At 36.7% G+C, this 22,719-nt stretch overlaps 3 protein-coding genes across 5 annotated transcripts; 1 reads left to right on the top strand and 2 right to left on the bottom strand.

Annotated features, from left to right (window-relative positions):
* Window positions 1–334: 334 nt before the first annotated feature.
* Window positions 335–3,971, bottom strand: LOC123718516. The gene is made up of 5 exons (XM_045675102.1): window positions 3,717–3,971; window positions 3,367–3,530; window positions 2,512–2,684; window positions 1,653–1,723; window positions 335–736 (listed from the first exon to the last, which is right to left on the bottom strand). Exons 1-5 carry the CDS (start codon window positions 3,803–3,805, stop codon window positions 394–396), a joined length of 840 nt encoding a protein of 279 aa, XP_045531058.1. The 5' UTR covers window positions 3,806–3,971; the 3' UTR covers window positions 335–393.
* A 310-nt stretch (window positions 3,972–4,281) lies between these two features.
* LOC123718849 (aspartate--tRNA ligase, cytoplasmic) lies at window positions 4,282–15,165 on the top strand. 2 transcript variants are annotated; one of them, XM_045675770.1, is made up of 13 exons: window positions 4,282–4,392; window positions 7,470–7,587; window positions 8,380–8,536; window positions 9,323–9,458; window positions 10,406–10,580; window positions 11,386–11,530; window positions 11,821–11,972; window positions 12,364–12,530; window positions 13,167–13,282; window positions 13,467–13,621; window positions 13,951–14,062; window positions 14,785–14,844; window positions 15,034–15,165. In XM_045675770.1, exons 2-13 carry the CDS (start codon window positions 7,477–7,479, stop codon window positions 15,135–15,137), a joined length of 1,590 nt encoding a protein of 529 aa, XP_045531726.1. In that variant the 5' UTR covers window positions 4,282–4,392; window positions 7,470–7,476; the 3' UTR covers window positions 15,138–15,165. The 2 variants fall into 2 exon arrangements, with proteins under 2 accessions (XP_045531726.1, XP_045531727.1); XM_045675771.1 differs by having other exon boundaries at window positions 7,464–7,587.
* Window positions 15,166–16,921: 1,756 nt separating this feature from the next.
* Window positions 16,922–21,991, bottom strand: LOC123718890 (AP-3 complex subunit sigma-1). Of its 2 annotated transcripts, none has more exons than XM_045675852.1 (6): window positions 21,769–21,991; window positions 20,242–20,333; window positions 19,573–19,684; window positions 19,076–19,255; window positions 18,313–18,420; window positions 16,922–17,620 (listed from the first exon to the last, which is right to left on the bottom strand). In XM_045675852.1, exons 1-6 carry the CDS (start codon window positions 21,835–21,837, stop codon window positions 17,606–17,608), a joined length of 576 nt encoding a protein of 191 aa, XP_045531808.1. In that variant the 5' UTR covers window positions 21,838–21,991; the 3' UTR covers window positions 16,922–17,605. The 2 variants fall into 2 exon arrangements, with proteins under 2 accessions (XP_045531808.1, XP_045531809.1); XM_045675853.1 differs by lacking the exon at window positions 21,769–21,991 and adding an exon at window positions 21,453–21,625.
* Window positions 21,992–22,719: the final 728 nt, after the last annotated feature.

Below are 22,719 nucleotides of genomic sequence, written 5' to 3'. Positions count from 1 at the left end.
ACTTAAAGAATAGAACGTCCTTCAAACGGTAATGTCCCATACACAAACGGCTAAGCCGTTTCGAAGTTTGGTTACAAAAACGAGACTTTTATTTAAAGAAAATAAAACAAGACAGATTAAGTTAAATATTTAACGAAAAAAAAATTTCGTTTCGCGTGCTTTGAAGCTGGCTGCTGGAAGCTGGAAAGCATAAATTAACAGCTATGTCAACAAAACACAATACTAAATTGATTTAGTTAAAATCTGAATTATTTAAAAATTATTATGCCAATAAGAACTTGGCTTATTTCTACGGAAACATCGCTATAGGTATAGAATATAAAAATGAAAGGCATAGACAGTAAATCCTTTATAAAACAAAAAAAAACAATAGATAACATTACATGACAAAAGCTAATTTCGTTTCCCGCCCTTTCCCATGAAATTGACAACTTGCGCGAATGGCGCAAACTTGCCCCTCCGCGTTCTTTTTTTAAAATGCATTTCATCGGACTCCGCGAGGGAGGATTCTAGCGTTTTCGACACATCCGATAATTCAGTTTCATTTTTATCTACGTCCGACTCTCTGTACTTTCTGTATGACGTTTCGGGGAACTTCATGTCCGGCGTTTGGCACATGAGTGTGTCGTAGAAGAATCTGTCAGCGCGACCTTCGGCTTTGGGTCTTGGATTTTCATCATCGGAACTCTCTGATGAATGATGATGTGGCGAACTGGACTTTTTGTGGACCCGTGGGCTGAGAACAAAATCTTTGATAAACATTGTGCTTCAAATATGTAGTGTTAGGACACCTAATCTCTGTGAAGACGTCAAACCCTGAAACGCTTTATCTAAATATTTCCCGCTAACGATATATATACCTGAACTTTCCTGCAAACTGACCGGGAAAGTTGGGGTCCCGTACATAACTCACTCCAGTGAGCTTCCGTCCCTTTAGCAAAGTTCATTCCAGCGGAGCAATCGCCTGAAGATCCACGCTTTCCCCGTTAAACACGGTTTGTTACCCTAATCTGATTCTGATTTTGCTTTGTCACGCAAGTGGCTTTTAATTTGCCATTCATTAGCTACGGTGATTGGACGTCCAGATCCATTACACTAAGCGAAACATAGGTACTTCGACAGCATGCTATCGGAGGGCTCGACTGTTCAGAAGATACCTATTTAACAGCCGCTTAAATAAACCCATCTTAAAGAGAAGAAGTAATGAGTTCCACCCCTTTGCTATAAACAAGAAACGACGATGTCAATAACAAAGGGCTGAAACTCCAGTGTAGTTCTAGACGAGCGTTGTTTGAAAGGGAAATCCCCCAGCTGCCTACTGCAGTTTCCGAACCAATTCGACTTAGGCTCCTTCAAAGAGCGTACCAATTCTTCAAGGCCGGTGTCGCACTCGCGAGAGTGGCATTGACAATGACCCTGGACTTTAAAAAACTCCTCACCTAAGCATTTAAAAGGGGTTAAGGCGGGAGTCGATTGCAGAATCGCTGGTTGGCTTAAACTTCCGAGCTTAACACTGACTCTGAATTTGAGGATAAATGTAAAAATCAATGAAAGAGACTAAAAACTGACCACCTTATTGACCTACCCACATTAAAGAATAAATAGGATAAACGACAAATCCTATTAAACGTCCAGGAATTGAACAACATTACCATCTCTTTTCAGGTAGAACTCCCTGTCTTGGTGATTGTGGGATTCCTACACCAGCTTCATCACCCACACCCTGAAACCACGACAGAATTTTTAGTTATTAGAGTCAAGATTTTTTTGATATGCAGGCTTTCAGTCAAAATCAGATGATAGTGGTATTTCATAAGATATTAATATTAAAAACTAGTTGTGCTCTACGGTTCCACCCGCATTAATTCGGCAACACGATGTTCTATAAAAAGAATTCCTTTCCTTTTCTTTTAAATGTAGATTTTGATAAAACTAAAAGATTGCTCTATTGTCAATAGTTTCCGAAGCATATAAGAATCTTTATTGGTTCGCACCACATACTATATCCGCTTGCTCTGTAAAAGATCGCCCTCAGGCAGGATGATCACCTACTTGTCTTGCGGAAACAAATGATCACGAAACCAATTACATCTAAGTTTATAACCAACATTTTGGTTCAGCGCCATCTATTTACCAGAACAATGTCCGATATTGAAATGGATGCCTCGAAAGGCAGAATACGAAATTCCAATCCTACAAAGAGTGTATCACTTACCATCAGCTGAGCCTGCTGCTCCTCTGCTCTATATCTGTTTAATGGAATATTAAACTTAAATAGATCTTTAGACTTCCATAAACGTATTTAATCCATAAATACCCAGATTAAGACTTACTGAGAAACATAACACTATGTTATCTATCAAAATTACCAACTTTTTTGACGTACAGAAGACGGAAAGTATGCTTAGTGACTCGCGCACTTCTCACTGTCAGGGAAGAATATTGTTTTCTCCAGACAATATTGAACGGAAATTGTTGATTTCTGTCCCATAAAGACTAATACTAAAATACCTGATCTATATGAAAGTAGCAATGCGTGATTCTTTCCACATCAGCCCAAGCGACGAGAAACTTGGCCATAGTCAGAGGTATCTTTGGTAGGAAATTTGAATGGAATTTCCCTTGACAATATATTGTTATCACATCCGTATCCTTTATCTCGAAAATTATTCGAAATATGGTACCTGAAATGGTTTTAATCAGCAGATCCAAGATGCCTGATGGTCAAAAGCTAACCAAGGTGGTGAGCAGTTCCACCAACCCAGGGATCACTTGAGTCTATACACTGACTCGGAATGTTGTTTACACTTATATCATATTGTATATGTCAACGGAATATAACAAAATCCGTAAGTTTATCAATTTCGTAGGAAATTTCTAAACTTTCGTAGGATTCTAAACGAGACATATATTTTATTATTTTACGCTCACATTTTCGCCAATTTATCAATTTGTGGTAGTTTTATAAACTAACGGATATCCATTCGTAAGATTCTAACCGGTTAAGTTAGGTTAGTGACTTATTCAACCAATCAGAGCGCACATGCTGGTTGGTTATTGCTTACCTACTTATTCGTTGCAATATATATCCCCAACGAGGAATACTTCGCGCATGTACATAGCGCAATTTGAAGTATGAACTCATTGTGATCATTGCACATGAGGAGTAATGTTTCGCTCTTCCTCTAACCTAAAGGTTCCAACTAGTCTAACCACTGACTGGAATATCGAGACGTATATATCCCCAATGGGCAAATCTTGTGTCGCTACAATATGACGGTGCCCAGGATGCCCCAGTACCTACTATATAATTATTTAGTGCGTCACCAGTATATTAATACTACAATTATTAATTTTAAAACCGACCAGGCACAAACATATTATAATTCGTGTCCAAATTCCCGCTTCCAATCCAAACACCATTTCTTCGAGACAGAGATATAATGTTGTCTCTATGAAAACGTACATCGAAGTGGAGGACAACATCACGTGGTTCCTCTCCCTCCTGCGCGCACAGATTTATAGACATTCTGTAAAATTTATACAGATATCATTCTCTACAGCACAATATGCTTTTTACAAGGCTTCGAGATCGTATAATTAAATAATGTATTATTGTTTTAATTAAAGTATGCTTAACCTCGCGATGTTTCTATTTTTTATAACACCTCCGCCTATTTATATATATTTTATAGAACCAATTAAGTAATACGTACTTTCTTGCATTTTCTTTTATACGACCTCCGATTTCGATTCGATCACCAATCTTGAGCACAGTTGGAATATTAGCAGTGAATACGGGCATTTTGATATAATAGAACTAGCCCCAATTAATTTTAAGTCAGGACCGGATATAATTTTGAGCATTTTGAACTGTAATTTTATACATTTGCAAATATTTTGATTTACAGACAGATTCAAACGTCATATAAAAACGGAACCGAAAATCTCCACTGAATGACATGTTTAGTGTCTTTAGTTTTTATATCGCGTCATTATTTTAAATTATCCGCGTTCATACTGTCAATAATGTCACAGATCACATCTAACATCTTTAAAATACTTATTTTATAAATCTTGTCATGTATTTTAAAGTTATATTATTTTTATTAAAAGCTTATAGACACTATAATTCATTTATCCTAATCCATAAATTTACCATAATGCAAAAATTTGGGGTCAATTTACAATGTCTATTTTGTGTTATTGTTGACAATCTATGGTAAGAGCTGTCAGTGTCAATTATCAACATGCAATAAAACAATGATAATGTCATTTCAAAGTTATCGTATCGGTATCCGGACATAACCTATTTATTATTTTTGATAAGTTCAAAGCTGTAAAACTTTTTTTTATCAAAGTCTCTATTGATAACCGGTGGAATTCGCACAGGTGAGTTAAATAAACTGTTTTAATTATACGTGGCATTTTACACATATTTTCTTAAACGTTTAAATCCAATAGACTATCAAAGGTTAGTATTATATTTGGATCAACCGTAAGCTCGTATCTAATTTGTGTTTATTCATTATTTATTTGGAGTCTATGGAACGTTTTATAAATAGCCTAACAGCCTAGCTTATGTTACCAACTTTTTATATGAAGGAAGATAAACTAATATTTGTCCAAAATATTTTTGTTGCAAATCTAATATTAAAAAAATATATTAATTTATTATAAAGAGACTTGACTAGTGTCGACTGTAGTATGAAAAAGTTGCTTTTCAAATCACATATATGTAACAAAAAAATTATATTAAAAGTTTATTACCATTTCAGTAACATCTCACCTTTTGACAGATGTCTTTTTAATATTTAGAAGAATTAGAATAACAGGGAAACATTGTGTTGCCTTACAAATTATTTCTAGTGAATATTTTTTTTTTGTTTAATAAGTAAGTTATTTCACATGTGTATTAATTCCGAATCATGAAAAAAAAAGAATGGGTCAGACTCCAAAATAGTTATAATTACAGTGTAAACTCAATGTAACATCCCTTGATTTAACAACCCCCTAAATCATCAAAATCACTTGGTTTTGTTTGGTTTAGCTTGTCTTCCATACAGTGATGCACTCTTCATAGCATTACACCCATCCTCAATAATGTGAATTAAATAGTAAAAAATACTTTTTAAGTTACCGAAATAAGTTGAAACTACACAACTGTTTTCATTCTGTTATCGCTTTATTGTCCTAGCCCGTATTAAACTTGACTGTCTGCATCATACTTACCAAACATTTTAAGATGTCAGGCTTTAACATAAAGATCCCTAAATATAGCAAAATATTAATAAAGTTCAACATAATTGGACCAGCAAAAGATGTCAGACGAAAATAAAAATAACAGGCTATACCCAATAGCGTTCAAATAAGATTTTTTAAAATGTAAAACACTAGTATGAAATAAACTTTTTCATTTTCTAATACAGATTTTTCTTATTTCCATTTAACAACAACTATTTGTAACATCAAAATATGCATGGTCCCTTGATTGTTGTTATATAGAGTTTACACTATATATATAAAATGGCTAACAACCTATTATTCAACCAGCCAACATATCTAAAAAAAACACGTAACTTTAGAGGACTTTAATCAAAGTATGAAATGAACACTGTGACACAAGAACATTTTAAATTTGTAAAGTAAGTTATGCATTAGCAGTGGAGGATTATTTCTGTCACCACTATTGCATCATTGCATCATGACTCATGCAATACTATTACGATGGCTTTACAGTTGCTACATGTAAATATCAATAGATTATAGTGTGTCATTAGCCACATCTTAATTTATGATGATTACTATGTAGGTAGGTAGTAAATTTTGTTGGCTTAATTAAGCAATATTTGTCATTTGATGTCAGTGTTCCGATGATTGTGTTGAAATAAAATAAACTAAATATATTTATGATGAATGAAATGATGTGTTGCTGAAATATGTATTTTTCGAAACAATGTTTATAGTTTGTTATTTTACTTAAAAACAATTACTTTAAAAACCAAAATTTTCCAACTAGAGAACTTGAATAAAAATTTATATAACAGGACAAAAGTAGTGTCTTTTCCACAGACAAACAAATCAAATTAGTTAGTTGTTTGTGTTTAATATTTGTATGACCTCTACATGTATGTCATGTTTGCTTGTCATATTAAATATTGTATTTTGTGTACTTTTACCAATGTATCAGTGTGCCATGCGTTGACATGCTTTTATCAGTTAAATTAAATGAAACATCTGTTATCATAATAGTTAATTAATAATCGTAATAATCTAATTTATTTATTTCTTTACATTCATAACAGCCCAGTTAACACAAAAATTCAGAATCTCTCTGTATTTATAGTATGAAGGTATGTTGGTAGATTGTTTATTAATATAAATACATAAGTAAATAATTTTGACATTTTGATGAATAGAAGATTGTACCCAGAGGGAACTGTTCATATCTTATAAATGGCACATACTTTGCATGTAGATAAAGAACAGATTTGTTTGCATTTCCAATAATTGTAATAATTATTTCACCATTAGATTCATAAATCCCTCATGAATATATGCTATAAATGACCTTAGTGTTAACCTGTAAAGACCAATAAAGATTCCCATATGCTGTGGAAACTATTGACAATAGAGCAATGTACTACAGTTTTATAGAAGACATCAATATCTACAATACAGGACAATATGTCTATGTCACAGCCAACTACCTTAATTAGTCGCTTAATCAACAGCCTAGCCTTATAACTAAACAGCAACTAGGCCAATGACATGGATCGATGTAGTTAGATGAGCCTAGCCTGTGGACTGGTAATTTAAATTTAGTTCCATTTTTGTGCCACTCTCAAACTCGAAACGAAACTCTTCAAACTGTCGATATGGTGTCGTCAAACCACAACGTTGATAGTGTTTTCCAGAGCTTAATGAAAAACTACAAGTATATTGGAGTGAAATGACAATATTAATGTGATTTTAGCTGTGACTGACTAATTTAATTGAGAGCTGTGTTGACCTAGTGGCTTCAGCGTGCGACTGTCATCTCTGAGGTCGTAGGTTCAATCCCTGGCTGTGCATCAATGGATTTTCTTTCTATGTGCGCATTTATGTATTAATATGGTTTTTTGTTTCGACAATACCGTGTTGGCTTAGTACTGTAAAATACTGAAAGAATAAAAGTAAAATAAGTCTCCGACAAAAAAAATTAAGACAATTCAGCGATTTTTTTTATAAAAGGAATGCAGGAGGCTCTAATGAGCCACCCATGGACACTCCCATTGTAAATTATAATTATATGAAACGCGCTATCGAAGTATTTCCCGCTGGCCATATATGTATAAATCTCGTCATTCTGGTCTTTGGATGATTCAAAGATGCTTCATTCAGGTCGGAGGAGTAGTTCCTTCTTCCACACGTCCACACGTTAGACTGGTCGAGGATATTCTCTTTATAAAGAGTAATAATATTTTCAGATAAATAATGGTGGTGTCTGAGGAGAAAGTAACAATGGAAGGTGATGTACCAAGCAAGAAAGCAGCGAAAAAAGCAGCAAAGGCAGCTGAAAAACAGCAAAAGAAGGCGGAGCATAAGGTATCAAAAGGTTGGCCTAGTGGCTTCAGCGGCTCTCATGCCTGATGTCGTAGGTTTGATCCCTGGCTGTACGCCAATGGCCTTCGCAAAGGTGAAGGAAAACATCGTGGGGAAACCTGGCCTTAAACCCAATAAGTTGACGGCGTATATCAGGCGCAGGATGGTGATCTCTCATGCCTATTAGATTGACAAATGATCATGAAATGTAAACAGACATCTGAGGCCCAGACCTAAATGGTTGTAGGGCCACTAATGTATTAATTTTATTTATAAATGTGGTGTTGACTCAGTTTCTGCACTTAGACGCCCATTTGGTGCCCTAAGTCCTGGCTAATTAAGCCAGCCTACCTCCTTCCAGAAGCTCAAAAGTTTCTTAGGCAATTCGCTTCACGGCCACCTCACTGCTCCGAGGTTTTCGACTTGGGAAGCCACAACGTATTCCAGGACTACCTGGGATTACCCTGCGCTGAAACAACCTCTGCACTGAATATAACAATTTGTGTGGCTTTAACGCGTTATGGAGAAGACTAATGTCTTCGTCTGTCAAACCCTAATACTTGGAGCAGTTGGAGACTATTTTTGATCAAAAAAAAAAATATTTGTTAATTAAAATTTATAACACTTTAAAAACTTTTGTTTACAAGCGTGTTACATCAACTGCGTCACCATTTTGTTGGGCAGCGGTTTGCGGGTGAGATGTTGAATTAAAAAAAAAAATTGTATATCTAAAGTCACTAATATTTGAATGGGGTTTATTATAGAAGTCGGTTAAAAGGTGCTGTTATGTTCCAGGGCCCGGTACAAGCACAAAATGACGAGCCTGACATATCTGAGGGCAAATATGGAACGTACAAGCTGATTCAATCGGATGGGTCGTATATGGAAAGAGAGTATGTTGATGTAAAGGATATGGGTGAGGAGTTCGCTGGACAGAATGTTTGGGTCCGAGGTAAGTACGACGCCTGTTGTTAAAAATATTGGATTTGACACGTGACATATTCAAGAAGTTGAAGAAGAAGTAACTCCGCTTTAATGAATAAAGTATAGGAATGTTTGCCTCCAGACTCCAAAACTGGAGTTATGTAAAATTCTTACAACATAAGTACCATCCCTGATGAAAATAGGCTATAAATTACCAAGGTGCGAACGCAGCGGAAGTTATTGACAATAGAACAGTGTACTACTGTTTTATAGAAGACATCAATCAATATCTGTTGAAAAACTAAAATATATTTAATAATATAATCCAATCGAAGCCTGAACTAAAGTTACTCATAAATATCAAATTTTAATGTATGAAGACACTTTCTGTCACATTGTGTATTCAGTACTGACTTGACATTGACAAGTCTATAAGATGTCAATGATATTGACCGATCTGTAAAATGTGTATGATATTGCGTGTTGTCATCGTAATTTACGTTGGGAAACACATCAATTGAACCGTTTACCAATCTCCAAATAATCCAAATGTTGGCCTAGCTTTGTGTAACTTATCCCTGAGGTCGATCTGTACACGAATGGGCTTTGTGTGTGAAGGGAAACATCGTGAGGAAACCTTAGACCCTTAGGCACCGAGGGCTGATCACCTCGCCTATTAAACATATACATAAGAGGCCAAGACCTAAAAGCTTGTAGCGGGAACATGGTAACACCGGCATTAGATCCAATCAGGCAAAGGCTGATTACCTTCTTGCCTCATGAGACATTTTATTTGTTTAAATTATGATTTCAGCTCGTCTCCAAACATCAAGAGCGAAAGGCAAGCAATGTTTTGCTGTATTGAGACAGAATAGTGCCACCATTCAATTGCTGATCAGCGTCAATGATGTGAGGGAAGTCAGCAAGCAAATGGTCAAATTTACTGGCAAGTAAGTCGATATACTGCGTGTCATATTGGTCGTGTTCTTGACGTTTCCGAGGGTTTATTGGGACAGCTGCCACCAGCCACTGTGGCGGCAGGTAAGTCTATGTGATCAGCCGTCAAGTCACGCCTCTCATGTCTTCGATCTTCCCCTGCGGTCTTTAATGATGTGGGAAGAACCTTGGCATAGCAAGGACATTACTCACATCAGCTAATTCGCCCTTTTACGTGGGGAAATTGTACTCCAGAGGGTTATGTGAAACGTGGTACTGTGCGTAATCACTGAAACCCCACGGTACCACCAGACACCGTGGTACACATCAACAGCCCGCGAGTACAAACCACGCCTCTTAGCGGTCTTTAATGACGTAGGTTGGACTTCCCGCTATGAAGGCAAGGACTATCACAACTCAGCTCAATGACCCATTTCTTTTACGTGGGGAAATGAGAAATTTGGTGTATTTGCTGCATACTCACTAACACTCCACAGCACCGACACTGACTCAAGGTGTGATGTGATATCAGCGGAGTCTTGTACAACTGGTCCTAGTTCTACTGGATGTTGGGTGATACGGAATGACAAATCAGTGCAAATTGGGCGATGTGATTGGTCCTTGCTGTGCCAAGATCCAATCCACATCATTCGTGGACATATTGGACTAGGATTTTCAACGGCTGATCGCGAGGTTGGATGCTGGCAAAACTACTGCTGTAATGGCACAGGCAATGGCTGGTGGCGCCGTGGGGATTTAGTGGGTATGCATAGCAGTGAGCTCCACCACCCTCCACGAGGAAACAGTGCCAGTGGTATGCGTAACGCATTAACCCACGAAAAAATAAGAAGCACGTACGATCGAAGGAAGACATCGTGAAGAAACCTGAGACCCTGACAATCCCGATCACTTGCCACAGAAATCTACTCCCATTTATATCTTAATTGAATTTCCCTTTCAGCATCTCCAAAGAGTCCATAGTAGACGTTCAAGCGACAGTGGTCAAGACCGCCTCACCCGTTGAATCTTGTACGATAAAGGATTATGAGTTATTCGCTTCTGAAATTTGGATTGTGTCAGCGGCGAAGACTCAATTACCGTTACAAGTTGAAGACGCGGCGAGACCGGAAACGGATGTATGTATTAGACTTAAGGCCATACAAACATTGTTAGAACTCAAAATTGGCTAAGTTATAGAATTTTTTTATACAGGAAGGTTCAGCCACTAAGGGCGGTCTACGCAGGCCGACCCTTTTTCAAAACTCGGCTGTAGATATGGACTCCTCTTGAAGGCCTTTTCAACCCTTTGTCCCTCATTGTCAATGCTCTGCTATTTATATCAATCAGCCCGCCTTTTTGGCCGGCCCACTCTTCTTTTCCCTTCCATTGTGTTGTCCATTTGTTCTATTGGTACATACCCAATAAACTTTCAATCTTTCTTTCAATATAAGTAGTTATAACCTCTGGATATGAACCCCTGACCTCCCCCTATGGGTGAAGGCTTTCTTTTTCTTTTATTTTACCTGGGGCTACGCGATTAAGGGCGCCCGTGCCTGAGAAGCTGTTCAATGCGGCGTCTGTGGTAGTCTAGAACATGAAATGCTATGACTACATACCCACTAAAGCCACTGGAGGATCATTGCCAATACTCCTCTATTTCTATCAATCAGGCCATATTTTTGTTCTTCCAACTCTTTTCCCAGGTCCCTGTTTGTTTTTATATGCCTAAAAAGGGCAGTCATCCATGCATCTAGCCCATGGACACCCCAAAGAAATTGTCTTGTGACTGTGGATGACTTCCAGCCATCAAGGTGATGCTGATGAATTTTACTAATACGGCTTATTCGGTGATGAAACGAGTCAGGCGGAATCAACTAAACAACTCTTTGTTGAATACTGGTCTTCGGTGGTAGTTTTTTTTATATCAGTGTTTTGTTTCAGGACCCGGAAGCCCTAAAAATCCGTGTGAACCAAGACACGAGGTTGGACAACCGAATCTTGGACCTTCGTACTCCGGCTAACCAAGCAATATTCAGGCTCGAGGCCGGTGTGTGCCGACTCTTCAGGGATATACTCACCAAGAAAGGTTATTTATTATCAGAAGTCTTGTGAATTGTCAAATAATTCAAAAATATTGTTATTTAGAAATCCCAATAGATGGTGCTGGACGACTGCTGCTGCTTTTTAGGTATGGGTTCTATTCATCATTTTCATGAGGCAAGTAGGTGATCAGCCTGTGCCTGATTGGGTCTCGATGTTCTCGATACAACCTTTTAGGTCTGGGCCTCTTTATTTGTTCCATGAAGCAAGTTCCTCACGTTTGAGGAGGGACAGTCGCACGCGCATGCCACTTCCAAATTCAAGATGTCTTTCCAGGTTTTGTCGAAATTCACACGCCCAAGATCATCTCGGCTGCATCTGAGGGTGGGGCCAACGTCTTCACCGTGTCATACTTCAAGTCCAACGCGTATTTGGCCCAAAGCCCGCAGCTGTATAAGCAAATGGCTATTGCAGCTGATTTTGACAAGGTCTAAAGTTTTTTTTTTATTTGAAATTGTAACTAGAATTGTCTAAACAAAACAATACCGCGTTTTAAATCAATTTTAAATCGAAACCCGCCATCTGACGGACGGTATACAAACTATTTTTTTTAAAACATTAACCTTTACCTTTGAGAACTAAATAAATAACTAAAAAATTCAAGACATAATTTCTCTAATAAAGGGAAAGTTTTTACGTGTCGGGTAATCATCACATTGAAATCCATTATTTTAATTTCAAATGTCACGTGACAAAACCGTCGTTAGTTGATGACGTAATATGCTTGTAAATGTGTATAATTTCTTCGGAGACAGACTGATAGAATTTCGATGGCTTGTCTGGAAATATTGAATTAAAATATTTGTTTTTTTTTATTAGGTGTTCACAATAGGTGCTGTGTTTCGTGCCGAGGACTCGAACACGCACCGTCATTTGACGGAGTTCGTTGGCCTCGACATTGAAATGTCGTTCAAGCATCATTACCACGAGGTCATGGAGACCATCGGTCAGACGTTTACGGACATTTTTAGAGGATTGCAGGAAGAGTGAGTTTTCTTATATGTTGCAGAGGTGTATGTCTTTGTCTATGATGTGTTTTAGAGTTATGTGCCTTTGTCTTTGGTGTGTCGTTGATAAGTTTGTCTATGTCTATGGTGTGATGTAGAGATGTCTGTCTTTGTCTATGGTGTGTTGTAGAGATGTCTGTCTTTGTCTATGGTGTGTTGTAGAGATGTCTGTCTTTGTCTATGGTGTGTTGTAGAGATGTCTGTCTTTGTCTATGGTGTGCTGTAGAGATGTCTGTCTTTGTCTATGGTGTGTTGTAGAGATGTCTGTCTTTGTCTATGGTGTGTTGTAGAGATGTCTGTCTTTGTCTATGGTGTGCTGTAGAGATGTCTGTCTTTGTCTATGGTGTGTTGTAGAGATGTCTGTCTTTGTCTATGGTATGTCGTAGATGTGTCTGTCTTTGTCTATGGTGTGATGTAGAGATGTCTGTTTTTGTCTATGGTGTGCTGTAGAGATGTCTGTCTTTGTCTATGGTATGTCGTAGATGTGTCTGTCTTTGTCTATGGTGTGTTGCAGAGGTGTGTGTTTGATTATACAATACCAATATTGAAGAAAAAGACCTGAGAAATGCATTTATTTTTATTAAAAATATTAAAACAGTTAAATTTAACTTACAGATTCGCATCAGAAATCTTAACCGTGGGTCAGCAGTTCAAAGTTGAACCGTTTAAATTCCTGGACCCACCCTTGCGGCTGGAGTTCCCCCGTGCCATACAGATGTTGAAGGAGGCTGGTATGAGCTCTTTTCTTTTTTATGACAGGTGACAGATGACAGCTTAAGTTTGACGTTTGAGCATGTTTGACAAAATGTAATTCGTGTTTATAGAAGATAAGTAAAATGAATCAAGAACAATCCATCAATGTTAAAGAAACAAGATTCGTTAAAAATTTCACCAAAATCAATCCATCCATTTCAGGTGTAACAGTGGGTGAGGAGGACGACTTATCGACACCAGATGAGAAACTTCTCGGTCGTCTTGTTAAGGCAAAATATGACACAGACTTCTATATCTTGGACAAGTACCCGTTAGCTGTCCGGCCATTTTACACTATGCCCGATCCTAATAATGAGGTAAGTGTTTTCATATAGTGACGTCACAGTGTTGTAAACAAATATGGCGTCTAAAAATATGGCGTCTAAAATACAATATTTTTTTTACCATAACCCCACTTCAGTCTCTGTGACGCAGTATAATAACCCCCCTCTTTAACCAATAAATTCGTTGCGTAGGCTTAGGCTTTTTTCTTAAAAGGCCGGCAGCGCACTTGCGAGACCTTTGGCGATGAGTGCCCTGGTGTGTACAAATGCGGTATTGTTGATACCGCCCTTCGTCTTGTGCGTGACCAGTTGAAATGAAATGTTCAAAAATTCCAGCTGTTGAAAGGTGTTTTTTTTTTCAGAAAGCCTCCAACTCCTATGATATGTTCATGAGGGGTGAGGAAATACTGAGCGGGGCTCAGAGGATTCATGATCCTGAGGTCTTGACGCAGCGCGCTCTGCACCATGGTATAGGTTGGTAAAAAAAATATATTATTTGAAAAATTCGATAGAAAGTAAAAAAAAAATTATATAAAGTCCGAAAATTCTATAGACAGTCCGAAATTCCATAGAAAGACCAGAAATTCTATAGAAAGTCCAAAAATTCTATAGAAAGTACGAAAATTCTATAGAAAGTCCGATAATTCTATAGAAAGTCCAGAAATTCTGAAAATTCTATGGAACGTCCAAAAAAAAATTATAGAGAGTCCGATAATTCTATAGAAAGTCCAGAAATTCTATAGAAAGTCCAGAAATTCTATAGAAAGTCCAAAAATTCTATAGAAAGTACGAAAATTCTATAGAAAGTCCGATAATTCTATAGAAAGTCCAGAAATTCTATAGAAAGTCCAGAAATTCTATAGAAAGTCCAAAAATTCTATAGAAAGTACGAAAATTCTATAGAAAGTCCGATAATTCTATAGAAAGTCCAGAAATTCTATAGAAAGTCCAGAAATTCTATAGAAAGTCCAAAAATTCTATAGAAAGTACGAAAATTCTATAGAAAGTCCGATAATTCTATAGAAAGTCCAGAAATTCTATAGAAAGTCCAAAAATTCTATAGAAAGTACGAAAATTCTATAGAAAGTCCAAAAAATTTATAAAAAGTATATAGAAATTACAAATAATTGTATAAAAAGACGTAGAATACCTTTGCTAAGTTTGTATGTTGACATATACATATATTTTTTTTTCAGATATCTCAAAAATCGCGGCTTATATAGAGTCGTTCAGCTTCGGATGTCCACCACACGCTGGTAAGGAATTGTTAAGTTTATTAAAAAAAAAACATTCTTTTAATTTTACCGGGATTCCAACTTGGTACTTTATTTATCGTAAAAGAAATTTGAACGAAATTTTGTACCAATAAAAATTATACATTTTTTTTAAACTCTCCTAACAGTAATTATATGACGGACAGTAGTAATAACGAGTGGTTTTCACAGGTGGTGGGATCGGCTTGGAACGAGTTGTCATGTTATACCTCGGATTGGACAACATAAGGAAGACATCAATGTTCCCACGTGACCCTAAGAGGGTCACTCCTTAATATGAATTAATAAATATAATCTATCGCTTTTTATCTTTTTTTTGAAACTACCCTCGGTGCAGAGATTCAAAGACTATGTTTAGATACTATTTCCAAGGGTACTTGTCACAGTCTGGTTTCTATTGTTTTTGGTAGCCCTGCCCTTCAGGCGGTTGACCACCCCGCGACGATGCAAGTCAAGGTCTGAAGGGCCTCGCAGAAGACGCCTTTGTGGCTTGTGGGAAAAGGCCCTTGAGGCTAATAGCGAGATTCCATTCAATAAAAAAACTGGTGGTTAGACTGGTCGAGGTTCCTCACTTTGGGGTTGAACATCCTTCCACAACAACACGAAGGTGTACATACAAAGAGTATGAGCATGAAGCATAAACTGAAGACTACAGACTCGTTAAAGCTCTAAAACAATATTGGCGACAAAGCCCAAGCATATGTGCATAAATACGTGAACTGTGTTAGTTTAGCTATGCCATTGCCCGATAGCTTTCAGATAATCCCACCACCTTGAACCTCTGATCATACATACCGGCAAACATCTTGAACAAATGTCCTTGCCTGCGCAGTCAAGAGATTTGCCGGTATCTGTACCAGGGCTCCCTCTGTTACGTTAGGTCTCTTGGTGCAGACATTCCGTACTTATTTATGTTAGGGTACTCTGTAGGGCTTAGGGTTGGGTTTTAAGTTCATAGGTCACTCTCTCATATATTTAATTATCTAGTACAGTGATATTTATTGCCATCTACAACTCTCAACAATGCAATCCCTATCAAGTGTTGTGAAAACGACCGCGACCATTCCATCTCAAACGATGTTAGCTATTATCTATTTCCAGCTGTCATCTTTAACGTCAATCAGTTCATTCACATTTCCACAGATCTTAAAAGGGAAATTAAACAGATGTTGTTGATTGTCAACATGAACTGACAGTTCTACAGGGACCAACATAATATGGTACTAAGGTTGGAAAAGTTTGACTCTAAAATAAATAATACATATATGATACATTAAGGCCCAATCCCAGTACGAATTTCTGTGTCAGTGTCTCGGGATAGACTGCGGTACGAAATGGAGAGCATGAGCACTGAGGCGCGCCGTCCAGTAATAGCAATTGGTTATTTAAAACATTAAATTAATATAGTTTTATCATTTTCTTTTCTGAAATGGATTGCTCGACTTGCGATAAAATATATCGTGAAAATTTCAAAATCATATTCTATATACGTTTTCGTCATAAAATGAATTCAAAGTGTCAAAAATTGGCATCTCGAATGTTTGGATTTTTTTCTATCGAGCGAATTTATTTAAATCTTGTATCGATCTTTCAAAATGTATACATAAACTCCTCAACTTCACCTCATTTTTCCCATTTGCCATACTTAAAGAAACGAAGACAAAAAATGGAAAGAAACAATGTGCTTTTGTTGATGTTTGGCCATATATACCCTTAAGCAACACCAAAAGAGACTTTAGAGGCCTTTGTCCAAGCTGTAATAAATAATCGATTGCCGTTTGCAAAACTAAAAAAGTCTTCATTATTGCTATAACTACTCTTTATTTGGCCGGTTGTAAAGAATTGATCAGAAATTAATAAAAACATTGCCAGAATTCACTTAATTAATTAATTTACGCTAATACAAGTATACAACATACGTCAGATAAATATATTTCCTTAGGTGACCATTTCTTTACAAGAGTGTGTGTTGGAAGGTATCTGGCGTTTGAAAAGATTGGAGGGTACTTACGCTAAGTTTGACTTGCTTAGGGCATTGGGTGAAAATAAAACAAAATGAAACCTTGCACATAAAATATAATTTTTAAACGTATTTGAAGGTAGACCTTTTTTTATCAACAAACATTTGGATGGTTAAAAGTTGTTCTCGAATTTAAATCCGAGTTTAAATCCAATAAGTACCTACTCGTGTTATACTCTTGTAGTTTAAAATGTAATGTGGGTAGTGGAAAATATTTATAATATTTGTGTACCCGCATTAAACTTCACACAATATTAGCCAACAAAAATGTAGGGTAGTGTGTTTAATATGGAAGCAATGAACCCATTGCTCAAAACACGAAAAGTTTTGAAAGTCAGACTTTCGGAATCAACTATATTTATTTTTATCTTGGAATGAAGGTACAACAACTTAAAGAGAATTAAATCAATATAATGAACCTAAATGAGGATAGTTGCCACATTAACGTTTACTTTTCTTTTTCTTCTTCTTCTTCTTCTCAAACGAACTTCCTCTTAAGTCTTGATACCCCAAATTATTACTTTCATAGTTGGGAAAATGTAGTCCATCCGTCTGTTGATAATTTTCAGAAAACGTCTCCGAAAATCGGGTACTTAGTGTTTCCGATCCGAAAAATTTGAAATCCTGTTGTATATTTTGATATTTGTCGTTTTGCGGGTAGATCGATGTTAAAATATTCGTTGCTAACGCAACCGGCGTTTTGGAATACGCCTGCTGCATAGGTCAGAATTTCAAATCCTGCAAAAATAATGAATATTATTAATTATTAAATGATTTACCTGCCCCGGCTTAACATCTTCGCACCTTGCATCAGTAAGACTACGTGTTTTCCTCCACATGTTACATTAAAAAAGGCCTATTTGTCATCTATACTTCACTTGTGCCCTTATGTGTCAAAACAACGATAAGTCAGCGCTAACAGTATACTGTTTAAGCAAGAAAAGTGTTGAGAAAACTAGATATAACCTGGCTTAAGCGTTTCGGACTTTAATTATCAAAAAATCTAGCAAAAAAATCTTATGTGTATTGACGTTTGACAAGCATGACATGTCTGCGCCGCCATCTTTAGACAGCGTTTCGTCTTAGGACGTTTAATTTGAAATAACAATTTGTGTAACTATTCTTCTCCAGTCGCACTCTTCATTTCTGAAGGTCACTGGAGCCGCACAACTTCCTCCACACTCCCATGTGTTCGGCAACCCTCTGCGCTTGGGTTATGGACCTGTAAGCGCCTTTACTAGTAGGTGATAGGCTTCCACTCTGCCAGTCACGACGAGTTTTTCTAAATCTTCAGGGCATCTATATGTCCAAAAAACTGGATGCGATGGTAACAAGGTGTTGAGAGACGCTTTAATTTATTGACAAGTTTGTTTATCTATCACAAATAAATCTGAAATGGTTAAAAAAGGAAACTTTTCATTTTCTCTTACCTTGATGGCCTGGGGTAGATCTGGCAATTTCATATCCCGCAACTGTTGTGGTAAATTCATGCTTTTAACAGCTGACACAGCCCTGGCGGGTGCCGCCGAGATTCCCGCCTAAAGACGTTTAAAACTTTAATTCTGAAAATAGGAGGCAAACAGGCCCGGGGCTCTGCTGTTAAGTGACATCGCCCATGGACACTTAATGCCAGAACGCTCGCAACTGGGTTACCTGCATTTTAAGAATTTCTACACTCTTTAAGGGACCCTAAGTGGCGTTGGTTTGGAAATACTTGAGAGGGCAACTGGTTCCACATGGGCCGCTGGAAAAGGTTGTGAAACGACGGACATCTGATGAAACTCGGCTGCCGAATACGAACAACTCTTCATGAATGTGGTAGAAGATGCAGAGTCGATATTCATGAATTATGTTTAATTTGTAATAAATGATAATCCCGAGGAAGGGCGTGGTCAGCATCAAAATTGTCGAGCTATAATGACGAAACAATGAATCATCAGGATTTTTGTGGACAATTAAAGAAGCTGTTTGCTTCTTCCAGTCTTCTTTCTCCTCCGTGGGGGGCAGCAAAACGTCAGGACCATCGTTTTGTCGTGTGGACCGCACGCACACTTCAAAATGATGGCCCCCACGTCTCACAGCGGTCTTCTCAAGTGGCTGCAGGGGGGCAAAGGGACTTCCGAAGCTATTGGAAATATTTATATAGGAAGCTTGATCCGTGGAACTCAAAACGAATATGCAGTATCTTCTCACCTCGGCCTTTTGCATCTTATTCTGCTCGTGCAATCTGCACAATATATCCGCCATGTTCGTCTGTAACACCATCCCGCCCATAACCAGTTCATCCAACACCTGATGGGCGGCGTCAGCGTGAAATATCAAGTCCAACTCACAGACATTTTCAAAACATTTGTCCAACGTCTCGACGAATACCTGAAATCATTATAAAGTCAAGCGATGTTATAGAACCGAGGACATAAACAGGAATGGGCAGGAGGCTCATCTGATATTAAGTGACACTCCCAATGCCAGTGGACTCGCGAGTGCGTTGCCGGCCTTTTAAGAATTGGTACGCTCTTTGAAGGACCCTAATTCCGTTTTGATCGAAATATGTCATTTAAAATTAGTATTTACAATTTTATTAACACGTGAACAACTTGTTTTGACAGCGTTTTGGAGTTTAACATTACAAATGCCGAATTAAATGTAACAAAATGTATCCCTAATAATTTGGTGTGTATTCCTCTCACCTGAATCAAATCTAAAATGCCGAGTTCACTCTCCGACGAGTCGACACAGAACACAAAATACAGTGTTGCATAATGCCTGTATATCAATTTGTAGTCTGAACCCCCGATAAGGCTGGAAAAAAGAACTTTATAAGACAGAAAAAATATTACAAATAAATGCCCCGTTCAGTCTAACACAGCTTAATATTCATTTATCAAAAAAGGTTCAGTCAAAACAATATTTGACAATTAACCAATGAACATTTTGTATTGGAAATTTCCTCAATACCACAGCCCAATAGATGAAGTGGGCGACCATATCCACATTATCCCAACCCATTGTGCGTAATAGCATTACTGCTCAGCTTGGGCTGTTTTGATGAGCGCAAGGGCGTCGCAGGACCGTCAATCGCCTGAAGGGCAGTACTGAGGATGGACGCTCACTGCAGTGAGTAAAGAACGAAGTTGGACTTCTGATTTTCACAAATATCCTAAGTTCTAAATGTTATATACTTCTGTAGCATTGTTATGCTATTGCGTTTTACACATGCCCAACGCCAGCTGTTGATTCAATTAAAATGAAACGATGAATTAAGAATTTTCTTAATTCATTAACATTGGTAAAGGACTGCTGGTTACATTTCAGCAGCTCGTTGAGGATTGATGATTTGGAATTATTTTGGAACTTACCTTCCACCCTCTAAGAAGTTGCAGACATTGTCATCTCTCTTTGATACCAGCTGAAACGTCTCTTTTATTATCTGTTGTTGCATATCTTCGTTCTGAAATTTATATAAAAATATTTACTTTATTAAAAACTATATTACATTCATTCAGCTTAAGAGTACCAAACGGAAATCACCTAACATCCAGAATGTGACATGAAATGCACATACACTTATAGTTTTTTATGAATATACAATCACTTTTAATTTGACCATAATAAATGTAAATCTAATTTATTCACCAAGATAGAATAAATTATATTCACATTAACTGGTTGACGTCAAATCAAGGATATTAAAACTAGAAAACCACTCCGTGAAGAAAAGCAAGACTGCAAACCCTAATTTACCCTAAAAAAATCAATTAATATATTTAATTAATGTGAGGTTGCTCTGTGAAGCCTTTTGTGCCCATGAGTTTGTGCTTCTGGAAGCAGCTAGGATGGCTTTGTTAGCCAGGACTGACCTATTGAGAGTAAGAGACAGAGATATGCTAAAACTGAGTCCACAAACCAATAGCCAATAATAATGACAACTAATGATTTAACTTACAAAACAGAATGAAATAGAAAAAAAAACAAGTACAGATAAAAACATGATGATAGCGACACCAAGTTTCGCAGAGGAATAAAATATTGGCAGGAAGTGGCATTTCTCTACTATGTGAATTAGGGTAAGACTCTAATATTTACAATAAAAATATCTGTAAAAACATGGCATAACATCATTCAGACTAAATTTTGGACTACTAAAATTAATGTTAATTTTGATTGAATGTTCTAGAATATAAAAGTAGAATTTAAAAAAATTGCAGTGGGGTATTACCCCCAGGGCCTATAAGTACTATTATATTTGCATTAGCAAAAACTATTATAACTGTTCAATGAAAAACTCTATCATACTTGTCAGGAAACAGACAGAAAACCATATCTCATAGATACAGGGATTATATAGCTATAATTATTTGAAATAATACAAATCAAATAAATTACAATACATACTGTTTTGACTTGTACTAAATTTAAATTTAATGAAGATCGTAAGTTATAATTCAGTGGAATCTTAATAATTATTAAGTCGAAATCATCACTAATTAAAAAATTGCCATTCCGTTGAACCCTCCATCGAAATTTCATCGAACATATCGAAGTTCTTATTAAGTCGAAAACTCGTTACCTCGATTTTTTTAATTTCCCTTAAAGAGATTCCACTCGGTTTTAGATTCAATGCCTCTTGATGTCATTAACACTAGCTTGTAACTCCAGCTTAACAGCCAACTTTTAACCCGAAAACAAAAGGACTGAATCTAAGATATAAATATTGCAGTAAAAATCAATGATGCCCACACAGAGATATCGATTTATGAGCGTGATAGACATGGCATCGTCCATATTTAAAATTTTAATACCGACATACAGCTACGAAACAGGAATAGGTGAAGGTGAAGGCCACAAAAACCACCAAATATAAACAATTTTTTCATTATACTTACGAAATACTGATAGAATTTTGATAATCTCGGTTTTCCATGGTTATTAAAGACTAATATAGCTTTGATCATCTTAACACTACACTTGTTATAAAATTAATAGTTAAACTATAATAAAGATGAGTAAATTATAAATAACTATTTAATAGTAAAAGATTAAATTTGTGAACATCGAAAACAAGCACAAAAAATTGGTTTGCTTTCCAGTTTCCACAGAACGCATACCATACCACATCACAATTCACATATGGCACATACGTCTGTGAATTGTCAATGTCTTCTTCGAAAATATCTATGATCACATTCTACACTAAAACCTTATTATTAATAATAATAGTTGCTACTAAATTTAGTCATAAAACTTTTTCTTATCATTCATTCTTAATTTAGTCTAAAATTATAATGGACGAGAAGAACCGGTGATCAGCTTCCCCGATAAGTTCTTTTAAGTCGCCAAGTTTTTGTTATTATTGTATTAGGTACATCAAGCTCCTAATCCTATCATAAAGCAATACATAATAATAATAATACAGAATTTAATCTAAATAGGTACGTTGGATATGAATTACATTACTGTAGGTCAATAAAAATAAAAATATGTAGTAATAAGGTGAAAATAACTAACATATATACTAGTCACCAAAACTAGCACTCGTTCACGAGTACGACTATTGACCATCAATATTATAATAAGATGTTCAAATTTTGAAAGATTAGTATTAATTTTAATCACAATACTTTATATTTCTTTTTTGACTGCGGAACGTATTAAATCTATATTCCGAGTTAAAAAGGCTATATAACGGGTAAAAGGTAATAAAGGTACTGAAACTAATATTTGGCATGGCAAAATGGATAAAATCGAGTTGTGTCACTTTGACCATTAATTACCTATTATGCCAAATGTTTATTTTCGTCAAGATTATGGAATTAGCTAAAGAAAATATGAAAGAC

Source organism: Pieris brassicae, chromosome Z, assembly GCF_905147105.1.
Source record: "Pieris brassicae chromosome Z, ilPieBrab1.1, whole genome shotgun sequence".
NCBI classification, from domain to species: Eukaryota; Metazoa; Arthropoda; class Insecta; order Lepidoptera; family Pieridae; genus Pieris; species Pieris brassicae.
The sequence above is the reverse complement of the archived record's forward strand: the minus strand, read 5'-3'. Positions and strand labels throughout refer to the sequence as shown.